The sequence below is a fragment of the Oxyura jamaicensis genome, chromosome 4, assembly GCF_011077185.1.
Source record: "Oxyura jamaicensis isolate SHBP4307 breed ruddy duck chromosome 4, BPBGC_Ojam_1.0, whole genome shotgun sequence".
NCBI classification, from domain to species: domain Eukaryota; kingdom Metazoa; phylum Chordata; class Aves; order Anseriformes; family Anatidae; genus Oxyura; species Oxyura jamaicensis.
The window spans coordinates 172288-184869 of NC_048896.1; the positions used below are offsets into that span (position 1 = coordinate 172288).

Genomic DNA, 12582 nt, shown 5'->3' on the forward strand with positions numbered 1-12582 from the left:
TTCAACTCCTTTCTAGTAAAGGTAGTCTTTTCTGGAATTCTAGTCTTATACTAAACTCTACTACTTCTGTATCATTCTTGGCTGTATTCTTGATGCTGCCAGAATGCTCCATAAAATGTGCTGCTTTGGACCAGAAAACATAATACATTGTCAAATGTTATCAAGCTAGTTTTACTTCCATTCTTAGTCTTCATGATGCAGATGAATTCTTCAGTTATGTATTCCTTAAATAAATGTAAAACTACTCCCTGTGTTTGTAGTTCATTTAAATTATTCTAATTTTTTTTTGCTTATTCCAGTCAACCTTAGAATACTGAAATATGAGGGCAGGTTTGGCAGAATTTTAACCTTTTTATTGTAGGTTAAGAATCTGGAATTACTTGGGACTTCTATCTCCTTTGCTTTCTATTTCTGCAGGCTAACACCAAAAATTGGATTCCCTTGGAGCGAGATCAGAAACATCTCATTCAATGACAAGAAGTTTGTTATCAAGCCTATTGACAAGAAAGCACCGGTAAGAAGCAGCATTCAAATTAAAGTTTTTAAACTTTCAGTTTCTTCTTAGCTGAATGATCAGTTGATTATAAGCTTTTTTTTTCTTGTGTGTTTTATTTTATTTGATATTATCTTTTTATCAATAATGTCAACATTGGCTTAAGCAGTGCTCTACTACCTGATATATTTGGGGTAGTATGCCCAGAATGGATCTAATAGCAGTAAGGGGATAGATGGAGCTTGGTTCTGGCCACGAGGGGAGAAATTTGTTCAGTGTAACCTTATTCTGTTTAAAGTCAGTGGGAAAGAGAGGCTTACTGCTTAGGGTTTCTGGTTCTCCGAAGACCATACAAATTTTCTGATACAATTACTGGTCTGAGCTGCCCATGTTAACCTTGAAAGCTTCTGTTGCATCATGTTGGCTTTAGTAGTGTGGAATGTCTTTCACAGTTTTCCACCTTATTTGAAGCTGAGGATTCAGGTTGTTTTGTAGGGTACACTGGGAGCATTTTTTCTTACAAAATTTTAATGAACATAATTCGGCTTCGTTTCATCTTTAGGGCTTATTATTTTCCTGTGTGAGCTGATACCTTCTGTTTTTCTGGCTGTTCTTGTTTCACAGCTGTTTGGAAGCATTTTCCTGCTGCTGTTGCTCTATTTTAACATAACAAAATTATTTATCTGCAGGGCATAATGTTTGACACCCTTTCTGACATAAGACAAAGCATTACACTTGATGTGGATGGCCAGACTATTATATTAAAGAGCTAAGTGGGAAGAAAGATGGGAGAAGGTACAGTCTCAGTATGCCTGGTGAACTAACTCCTGATTGTGTTTGGAGCAAGTCACTCTGCGCTCTGTACTAGAAATGCTGTACAGTGAAACTGAGCACACTGTAACAAGGAGTTGGGCACTTCTGCCCTGTGTTTATCAGGTTGAAATTCACTCCTGAAAGAGTGAGCTAGATGCTGAGCAGAGAGGCTGGCTAGCAGTTCTAGAAAGCTTAGGGTCTTGGAGCATATTGCATACTCAGGGGGTTGTTATGCTAAAGGAACAAGTCTAATGCTTCCTTTTCCTTGTCCCAAGGACTTTGTATTCTACGCCCCTCGGTTACGGATTAACAAACGAATCTTGGCACTTTGCATGGGGAACCATGAGCTCTACATGCGCAGACGTAAACCAGATACCATTGAGGTGCAGCAGATGAAAGCACAGGCTCGGGAAGAGAAGCATCAGAAACAGATGGAGAGGTTGGTGTAGGGTTCTGAGTAACCTGGACTTGGTTGGTCACGGCACAATAGCACCATGTGCTAGATAAATTGCTGGCAGCACACTAATCTGCTTGAGCCAAAAACAGGGCAAATTTCTTTCTGCTTCAGTAGATTTAATGGGAGGATGGAAATAGCATTCATCACAAGTGTGACCCACTGCCACTTTCTTGCAGTTAAAAATGTGCCTGTCTATTTGAAAGGATTAATCTGGATCTTGATATAAGAAGCTTTCCCTTAGTATCATTGCTATTGTGAACTTCCCACTGAGGTGAATGCTGACACAGCTTTTTCTTTCTTTGATTCAGTTTAAAGGGATACAGCTGGAGTAAAGCTCGTCAGCTGAGTGATCTAGTGCACATAGCTTGTGTGCTTATAGCTTCACTAGGAAGCACTCCAGACTGGATATCTGTTAATTGTAAACTGCATCATGATTTTTCCCATCATCAGAGCCCTCCTGGAGAATGAGAAGAAGAAGAGGGAATTGGCAGAAAAGGAGAAGGAGAAGATTGAACGTGAAAAGGAGGAGTTAATGGAGAGACTCAAGCAAATTGAGGAGCAAACCAAGAAAGCCCAGCAAGGTAAGATGAAATGCTCCAGTATTCTATTTGGATGCACAATCTGAGTGAGATGGTTTCAAGGAGTTAAAACGAGAAGCCTATCTAAGCCATTCAGACTCTGTACCCAAATTGGTGTGATAGGGCCCAAGTTGAAGCTGAATATAACTTCTCCAACTTCACCTGCTGAAGTATGGCTTGCGTTAAAGAGGTGGGTGGCAGCTAAGTTGCCTCTCTGGCAGCCAAATTATATTGCAGTTGTTCATATAATGGCTGGAAGCTTTATCTCAGCACAACTGTAGAGGAAGGAGTAAGAAAGTGTAGCAGGGGTCCCACCAGCCAGTGCTCCGGTTCTTATGGTCTAGTTGCACAGTAATGTTGGCCAAGCAGTGTTGCCCAATCAAAGTGCTGTATGCTTCTCTGTCTTTAAGGACATCATTTTGGGATAGGTACTTCCCTGCAAATCAATGAGGTAAGTAATCTGCTGGTTTGGAACAGGCCTGACTCTTGGTCTTCCAGCTTCCATTTACAATGTGAAAGAGAAGAAAGGGGACAGTTTCTTGCATCTTTCTTGTCTCTCTGAAGGAAAGGTCTCGTCCAGGAGGTAGGGATAGGACCACTTCCTTCTTCTACTGCCATTCTTTACTTGATCTCTCTTCAGTGTACTATGCTACTCTTTCAGAACTGGAAGAACAGACCCGCAGAGCCATGGAGCTGGAACAGGAAAGAAAACGAGCTCAAGAAGAAGCAGAAAAACTTGCTAAAGAACGTAGAGAAGCAGAAGAGGCAAAGGAGGCACTGCTGAAAGCGTCCCATGATCAACAAAAGACCCAGGAACAGCTGGTAAGTGGGTGAGCTGAAAATTGAGTAGGGCAAATAGTGACAATGTAGGGGGTCTAAACTCATAAAACAAACCAGGCTATGAACATAGTAAGGAAGAATAGTATGGTTCCTTAATTTTTATCCTCAAGTAGATGAGCTTATATCTGAATACAGGTGTTTGTATCTTTTTGTACAGTAGATTTGGATTGTTGTGCTTTTTGCTTACAACAGTATGTGATGCTGAGAACAGCATGTAGAACTCACTAATTGCTTTCCCTGGCTTGGATTCAAATAAGTGAGTTCTCCAGTTCTGTTTGGAGGAAAAAACAAAAACACAACAAAACCCCAAACTTTTTTTTAACTTCCTTTTCCCCTTAATCATGTAGTTATCAGTGGAACTGAAGTATACAGAAAGATGTTCTCCTTACCAAAACGATATTAGAGAGATACTGTTTTTTAATGCTTCATTTAGCAAGTATGTGTTTTGTCCCCACTTAAAGTCTTTCCTTTGCAGGCTGCTGAGATGGCAGAACTCACAGCTAGGATCACACAGCTGGAGCTGGCCAGGCAGAAGAAAGAGAGTGAGGCCCAGGAGTGGCAACAGAAGGTAAAGTAGAATCTGAACAAACAGCAGTACTTTTTGTGGGGTTAATCATTTTGTTTTGTGACCTAAACTACTGCACTAGGTACCATACTAGACTGATTGTATGCAAGCTTGAGGCTGTTGTGGATATCTAGCTTTGCTTTTTTAGGTAGAATGAGTGCCCCATATCTAGAAACAGTTTGACTGATTAGACCTGTAGCTAATTTTCCATGAATTATAAGCATTTCTCAAATCTCTGACGTGCTAGCCAGCAGGAAATTTTGCAAGTGATTTTGTCTGGGTAGCTTTGGAATGTACCATTTCAGTGTGCAAGAGCTGCAAGGTTTGATATAATAAGCACTAAGTAGCGCTTCTGTGAACTTGTGTGAGAAGTCCCTCATGCTCAGGGTTGCATTCACTAACTCACTGTGGCATGTCTTACTGCAGGCACAAATGGTGCAGGAGGACCTAGAAAAAACCAAAGAGGAATTGAAGACTGCTATGAGCACCCCTCATGTCACCGAACCCATGCACTCTGAGAATGAGCATGATGATGAACAGGATGAGAATGCAGCAGAAGCCAGTGCTGAGCTACGATCAGAGGCCACCATCAAGGACCGCAGTGAGGAACAGCGTACCACTGAAGCAGAGAAGAATGAACGGGTCCAGAAACATTTGAAGGTAAGAAGCTGGCAGAAGAGAGTGAGTGTATGTGCCTGGGTGTTGCTTCTGTTATTATCATTAACACAGCTGGAAGGTTTTACTAGTATTCCTCAAAAAGAAAGGAAAAAAAAGGGGGGGGGAGAGGTAGGTGAGGTAAGGTGATTGTTATCTTATCGGATGGCTGCTTACTGTACTATTGGGGAGAGGGGCATAGCTTCTTTCCTGACACTTGAAGCCCATTTCATTGGAAACAGTAAAGTGTTTTCAAACAGTGCCAAGAAGCAGCATCTGTTGGATGTGTTGTGCTTGTGTAAGTTTTGCCAGCCATTTAGCAGCTGTTCATAGCCCTGGCTGCAGTGTGTCAGAGGACTTGGTCCAGTTCTTATCATGAAGCTGGCTGTAACTGTCTTTCTTCTCTGAATGGGTTTCACTGCAAAATCCTGAGAGCAGTCTTCTGGGGCTCAGCATGGGGGAAGCAATGCTGCACCACCTTCTTGTAAGGAATGGGAATGCCAGTGTTCCGGTGTTGATGCTTACAAAGTGTTTCTTGTTAGTTGTTTTTTTTTTTTTTCCACGCTGCCTGCTAGCTAGCTGCTTGGCTTGCAGCGGACTTTGTTCTGTATTGTGCTGTGATGGTTATGCACAGGCAGAGTGATAGAGATATGGCCTTTTCATCTACAGTAAGTTTCTTCTTGATAGAAGCTGTAACTGCTTCATTTCTGCAAAATGCTCCTGAAGTCTTCAGGGGTTTCTCCACTGGACTTTTCTCATTCTTCTTTTGAAAGGAACTGATGACTGTCTTCTACCTTCAAACGTTAGGGAAAAATATTAACTTTCACAGTAATGTTTGGGTTGGAAGGAACCTCTTGAGATCCTCTAGTCCCACTGCCTTGCTCAAGCAGGGTCAGCTAGACAAGGTTGCTCAGGACTGTATGCTGTTGGTCTTATCTGTTTCCTGGTTAGACAGGGAGCTTCCTTGCTGATCTTTCTATCTTTGAGTCTCTGGCATGGCTAACCCATTGCTGTCTGTTTCCCTTTCTACAAAGGCTCTTTCCTCAGAGCTAGCAAATGCTCGGGATGAAACCAAGAAGACAGCCAATGATATGATCCACGCTGAGAACATGCGGCTGGGCCGAGACAAGTACAAGACCCTTCGTCAAATTCGGCAGGGCAACACCAAGCAGCGCATTGATGAGTTTGAGTCCATGTAAACTCTCCCCTGCACCTGCTGCTCTGCACTCTCTTCTCCCCTTTCCCATCCTCTCCCATCACTCACTCATATTGTGCTGCGCTGGAACCACTACAGAAGAGTGACCATGGTCTTATTTATAGAGTTGTGGGCAAATGCTGGAGTTCAGCGACAGAAGAAAAAACAACATTTAACACCTTCCTGGGGCAGCTTGGGAAAGCAAACTTGTATTGGGGCAAATCTGAAATTCTTTGGCTTTGGGTAAAGTCTTACTGCATTTAGTTTTGTATTGCTTACTGAAATGGCTGTGTTGCTGTCCTTTCCCATTGGGTAGGGAGGCCAGCAGATACTTTCACTGAATTACATACAGTAAAGTGCTAACAGTTTGACATTCCTACTAACTTGCACAAGCTTCATTATTAAGCTTAGAGGCCATTTCTGACTTCATTAAGGATCTGAATCATGTAGTTGAGAAAGAGAGGCTGGAGTGTGGGAAGAAGGATTGGAGGTAGAATATGGACTTTTTATAAAAGACCAAAGCTTTTGTCCTTTAAATTTAAGCAGACCAAACAGAATCTGTGGTGTTCCTGCTGATGTTACTTTTTATTTAATGATGAAACTTGGAATTTCATAGTCACATGGAGGCCTTAGGAGTATTTCCTATAATGAGGGGTATATCAGAGCCTTGAATTCCCTGTTTTCCAGCTTTCCTCTGGGTAAATGGCTTTGTTCACTGTCATTTGTCTGACTTGAATGTAACTAGTGAGGCAGAGATAGCTAAAGAACACTGCCTTCCGTTACTGGGTCACCACTAAAAATGAAAAGAGGTAAGCATAAATGTAAATGACTACAAATTCTACTATATTTTCTTGTGCTGAACCAGTACATTTCAGTCATGTGAATGGGATTTCAGTTTTTTCTATGAAGCCTTTTTAGCACATAGTTGTCAGTGCCTTATGATGGTGTATAGATCTGTGTAGCTCAGATGTCTTTGTTTAAACTAGATACAATCATAAAAAGTGATTAGCAGCTGGGGACCAAAACTACTTTTGTATCTAGGTCATGCAGAAACAATACTGCAGCTGTCTTCCTGGCTACCAGCAGCATTTGATGAGAGAGGGTCATGAGATATTTGTCCAATTGTTGTCTTAATCTTCAATAGTGTTTTGCCAGATCCCTGGCTCAAATGGTTTTCCTTTTCAGGAAGGATGCTTTGCCCATGTTATAGCTTTGAACGCAGAATCTCTGCCTGTTAGAAACAGGACGCTAGTGGTTGTGGGGAAGACTGGTCCTGGGAACCATTTGTATCAATCATTCTAATGCCCATCACCTCCAGTCTTCCAAGCTATCTATTCCTACCCATGTTTCTGCCCCACACCCCCATTTCTGGGGAGAAAACAGCCATGTATGCTCAGGGTTGAATTGGATTTTGCCTTGATCCTTCATGGAAGGAAACCTTAACCTTTAGAAGAGGCCTCTTAAAATGGATTCCATCTACAGTGGAGTCCTCCTTTGCTTTACCCTCCTTGGATTAGCCTGTCCCTATAGAAAGTCATTGGGCTATCCCATGACTTATTTTCTTGTCTAACATGATCCTAAATTTTGTGACTCTCATTTTTGTAGATGCCCCCATTGTCTGTATTGTGTCACTGTTCATGGTGATGGAAGGAAAGTATCTGAACGCTGAAGCATTTTCAGCTCCCTGAAATAAGGTAAAGGGCAAAGGGGGAGTGTGCCAAAAATAAATGTCCATGTCAGTGTTAACAAACTGCAGTATTTCCCCAAGAATTCCTTGGGCTGCTAGAAACAACCTCACCAATGCTGCATTTTTTTTGGAATCAACACAGGTCTCTGGAAATCCACACACCAACCAACCAAACTACTGTTGGGAGCACAACTTAGCATGCTACTTCTGAACATTCAGATTAGTCATGCGGGAGCCCCCTTCTCTGCCCTGAATACAACATGCTTTTGGGCAGGGGAAACAGGAAGTTTTTGGTTGGCCAAAAACACATGCTCCAGTCCTTTGAAAACCACAAATGAAAGATTGCAGTTAAACTTGTCAGAACTGATTTGTCTATTTCTGTACTGAAGGGTTATTGGCACTGACTCTGCGTGAGTCTTGTTACTGGCAGGGCGGACAACCATTACACTTCTGTTCTGGTGCTTTAAAGCTGGTTCTCAGCACTTCTGTCTGTAGCAACTATTGGTGCATTTGCAGGGAAAAAAGACCTTATTAAGTTTAAACAATTTCCTAAGAAGCTGATACACAGTGCCTGAAATATGTGTTCAAATAATAAACTAGCAAGCCTTACTGCTTTGAGTCACACAACGCTGCTGAGCTCATATTACGATGCTGGCATGACTCCTGTTTATAGAGTTTTGATTTTTTTTTTTTGTTAAATGTCGTTCTAATTCCAAAAGTTCCAGTGTAGGAATAGAACGGCTTGTGCCAGTGAGTCCACCTAACTCTTTGTAGTTGTTTCAGCCCTCTCTTCTTCTTAACCAGTATTATATTCCAGTGGTATCTAATGATATTTGATTTCAATACTTATAGCTATGCACAATTAGAAAATATTAGTCATGGGATGGAGGATACGTTTATGGTCCCCCTTCCTTTGGAAATGTATACTGTATTGTAAAGAAATGATATTTTGCAAGAAAACTAATGTAAGAAGCTTTCAGTATTATGTTGAGATTTGTAGGCACATTTTTCATTTGTTAGAATACAGTGAATTGTTTTCTTCCTCTCCATGTCCCAGCTTAATTGGTTAACTACTCCTAATGGGGGTGGGGGGGGAGGGAAATACCTTATCAAGTGTTTGCCTGGCTTAATCTTTTTTGTTGTTGCTGTAAATTATGGTGTTGTTTTTTTTTTGACCAGTCTTTTTATTGGATTATAATAAAATGTCAATTCCTTAGGGTTGTGGAGTAGTTAATGGGTCTATGTGGTTATCTGCAAAGAGAACCTTGATGCTAAGGCTTTTTTCCCCTGTTCAGAGGAGTTGTTAAAAATCCATATCCTGTTCTTCCTACAGTGCCAATAAAGTTTAGAGAAATTCAGGATGGTGTCTGGATGATTGCTTAAGGTTTGCGTTTAGTCTAGCAATGTGTCTTCAAGTTAGAGGTCTGCCCTGTGGCCCTGAGAGGTCAGCCATGATCATATCACTCTCACAAATAGGGATATCGTACTTGCATCCTTCAAAAGCAAGAAACTGCTTGAAGTAATGCCCCTTTTGACCCTCCCAACCCTCCCAGCTGTCTGACTTGAGCTAGTACTGGAATTCAGATTTCTGTGTGGAGAAATTGGGTGTATATTTGTATCATGTTTAACTTGCAAACTACCTGTCAAACTGGGGAAGAAGAGCTGCTGCAGTAATTCTACACTGGTGAGTGCCTGCTGTGCCTTAACCTATGAGGAATCCAGCACCAGGTGAGTGCACAAGAGGGTGGCCGGGCTCGGTGCTGCTGCTGCAGACTTGCTGCTGCATCTGTCCAAGACTAGCCTTGTACCAGAGATTTTAATCTCATTTGTTTCACAGGTATTTTTTCCGATCTTTCATGTTTCGTGAGGTCCCAGTACAGGGCCCAGTGATGGAGGAGCAAGGCTACTGTCACCTTTCTGCTAATGAGCTGTGTGATCTTCATTTGTATCTGCTTTCCATGTGGTTGTCAAGAGGGGCTTTGCAGGAACTGCCTCATGCTTGCTGCAATGTTAAATAAGGCAGAGATTTCATGAAAATTTGCTAGTGCTCAGAGATCTGCTACTGTGGGAGAAACTTGAACATGTCTACAAACAAAATGTGAAGTGTGGAGCAATGGAGACTTCTGCAATCCACATCAGGCTTGACATGGATCTATTTTCTGTAAGTGGGTTTTCCTCATTCCTTCCAGGATTCCAAAAACCTGAACACCACTGGATTAACTGCACAAATCTACTTGAATACTATTTTACTGCATTATCCAAGGGAATGCATGCTGGCCTGGGGATGCAGTTCTCATAAATGGGATTCTGTATTTTAATGCATGTACTTCTAGATGAACAATATTTGGAAACTTAAGATGTTTAGTTAATTCTTCAAAAAAGTATAGTTATACTAAATTTGTGCTTGAATAATTGGGAGTGCTAAGCACTAATGGCTGAAAGCTGCTGTGCAGGACCATATAGTTAAAGAAACACCAGATTGTTCTAATCTGTTGGAAGAAATTTTATAGTTTAGAATCAAATTTGTATTTAAACTCTAGTTTACATAGCTTCTGCTGTTATTTGCTGCTCTGTCAGTGATAATGTTTCTAATCTAGGCTATACCTACAACTGTTGGGGATACATGCTTTGTGGAACAGGGACAGACTGGAAGTGATCTGGTGCGAGATTCTCAGTGAACAGAAGCAGGATACAGCCCTTCTGTAAGAAAAATGAGTTGGACCTCAATGCATTGAGCATTAACATGAGGCTGGCTTTAGTCTGGCTGGTCTGCAGTGCTAATTTAAGTGCAGCTTGTGGACAAGCCTACCGCTTCCTACTGCAGAGCAACGCCTAAACAAACATCAGGTGCTAAGTAACAGTTCTCTTAAAGTTACCAGTAATTTTAGGAAAAAAATATTCTCAGAATATATGACAGGATGAAGTTGGTATACAGAAAATAGGAGGAAAGACTAAGGAGCAGAAAGGAAAGAGTGTCTCTGAGACTTAAAGGAATATTGGGAACCCCTAGAAGGGGCTGTACCTCCAGCTTCTTTTGAGAATGTGCTTGCTCTGAATAGATGTTCACAGAATCACAGAATAGTCTAGGTTGGAAGAGACCTCTGAGATCACAGAGTCCAACCTCTGACCTAACGCTAACAAATCTTCCACTAAACCATATCCCTAAGCTCTACATCTGAACGTCTTTTAAAGACCTCCAGGGATGGTGACTCAACCACTTCCCTGGGCAGCCTATTCCAGTGACTAACAACCCGTTCAGTAAAGAAGTTCTTCCTAATATTCAACCTAAACCTCCCCTGGCGCATCTTTCGCCCATCCCACCTCGTCCTGTCACCAGGCACGTGGGAGAATAGACCAACTGCCACCTCGCTGCAGCCTCCCTTCAGGTACCTGTAGAGTGCAATAAGGTTGCCCCTGAGCCTCCTCTTCTCCAGGCTAAACAGTCCCAGCTCCCTCAGCCGCTCCTCCTAAGACTTGTTCTTCATGTTAATACCATTGATACAGCTTGCTGGTGAGCAGAGCTAGTTGGAAAATTACAAGTCCTCATCATGGTTATTGCCTCTGATTGTTCTCTTTTAAAGCCAGGGTTGCTCTTCCATCAAGACTGACTTAAGGGTCAAGGGGATGTGGAATGTACTGCTCTTGAGTGGAGAGGTTACAGTGAAGCTTGTCTATACTCCATATGTAGCAGTACTGCCCTCCCATCCATCTCTGAAGCATCCTTGACTGACAAGGAGAAGCAGCTGTACTTGCGAATGAAGGCCTTGACTGGGGCACTGTAACTTCTAGTGGCCTTCACCCAGACAGGCAGCAACTGCTCTGCCAGGGGTGGCTGCTATCAAGGAGCCCTGTTACAAATTTGTTAGCTCATCTCTGATAGCATTACTGTCCTCTTGCTTCTGGTCGTAAAAATATGTCCCTTGCTCCTTTTGTTTATAGCAATACTAAAGAGTATTGCTATAAGAGTATTGCTATATAAGATGTTGCTGAACATCTAGAGAGAGCTCAGAGTAGATAATTGGTTTTCTCATTTGACAGATGTAGAAACTGAGTCACATTGAAAGCCTTCCCACATACCTTCCAGCCCATAACACTCAGTATCTGAGACTTGAAAACACTTGATGTAAGCACTTTGCAGGTCTGAGTTCAGCACGTTGTTTTTGGGGCAGCCCCCTGTACCTGGTCCTGTGGGCTTGGAGAAAGCAGGATAAGCACAAGTTGTCCAGTTTACTTTTATTAGCAGTTTGTTTGGGAACAGGAAATGGTCATTGGTGGGTTTTTGTGGTGATGATGGGAAATTTCAGTTTTGTTTAGTAGATTTAGTTCTGTCTGTGTAAGCAGCCTGTATCTATTTCCTTACTGCAGTATTTGTGAGGTGATGGGCTTTGGTAGGAGGTATTCTGGTAGCCTTCGTTATTCCTGGTTCTGTGTGTCTGCTGCTCTGCAGTCCTTGAGCCTTTACCTGTGGGAGCAGCACAGGCTTGACTCCCTCCCTGCCTCTTGGCAGGGACTAATCCAGAGCAGCTCTGTACAACTCTGGCAAGAGAATTTCTGTCTCAGGTATCCATTTTATCTATCATCCCTCATTCATGCTTCTCAGAGGCCAACCAGGAATCTTTTTTCTTTATCTGAGAGGTAAAACGTGACACAGAAGATGATGCCTTTCTTTCATGGCAGTACAAAGTTGTGAAGGAACCTGCTGGCCCATTTCATGGAACTCAGCTCAGACTTCCAGCTCTGCCTTCACACACGTCCAGAATGCCTGCCTTCTCACAAACCTGGAGGAGAGCATGGATCAGTCCTGCTTGCTCCAAACATGAACAGAGTCACTTCTTTACTGGAGCAGAGTACTGACCTTCAGATTTGTCACGATTTATTGAACTGTTTACTCAGGTTCTCTTCTTCCTCTAGACATGTTTCCTGTTCCTCTGTTGAGCACACTGGAGCAAGTGGGTGCCGATGTGCTGACCTGCATGACATTTGTACTCCTGCATGTCTTGCAGCTTGTTCATGGGTAGGGACTAGGTTATTTCTGATGTGTGTCTGATTTCTGTCTCTTCCCTCTCCTGTCTTTGTGGCTGATCTGCTGCAGGATGGGCTGCTTTTTCTGATCCCTCCTCCCAGTCTCTCAGGAGGGACTTATTCCTCCCTTAATTTGCTAGATTTTTCAAATGTTGATTCAAACATTCATTCTGACATAACTGTGGTGCCTTTTTACGTTAATAACTACAGGATTAAAACACGATTTTATTTTTCAGCGCGGGAGGGCTTTAAAAGATGTTTAGATATAGAGCGTAGTG

General features: G+C 42.3%; 1 protein-coding gene across 1 annotated transcript in view; it reads left to right on the forward strand.

The window, feature by feature from the left end:
* The window catches only part of MSN (moesin), a 48426-nt gene extending 39786 nt beyond the window's left edge, over positions 1 to 8640 (forward strand). The window contains exons 7-13 of the mRNA XM_035326452.1: positions 418 to 514; positions 1582 to 1745; positions 2214 to 2344; positions 3003 to 3163; positions 3657 to 3749; positions 4173 to 4406; positions 5435 to 8640. Coding sequence (XP_035182343.1) covers positions 418 to 514; positions 1582 to 1745; positions 2214 to 2344; positions 3003 to 3163; positions 3657 to 3749; positions 4173 to 4406; positions 5435 to 5599 — 1045 coding nt within the window. The 3' untranslated portion in view covers positions 5600 to 8640. The remainder of the gene's footprint in view (positions 1 to 417; positions 515 to 1581; positions 1746 to 2213; positions 2345 to 3002; positions 3164 to 3656; positions 3750 to 4172; positions 4407 to 5434) is intronic.
* Positions 8641 to 12582: the final 3942 nt, after the last annotated feature.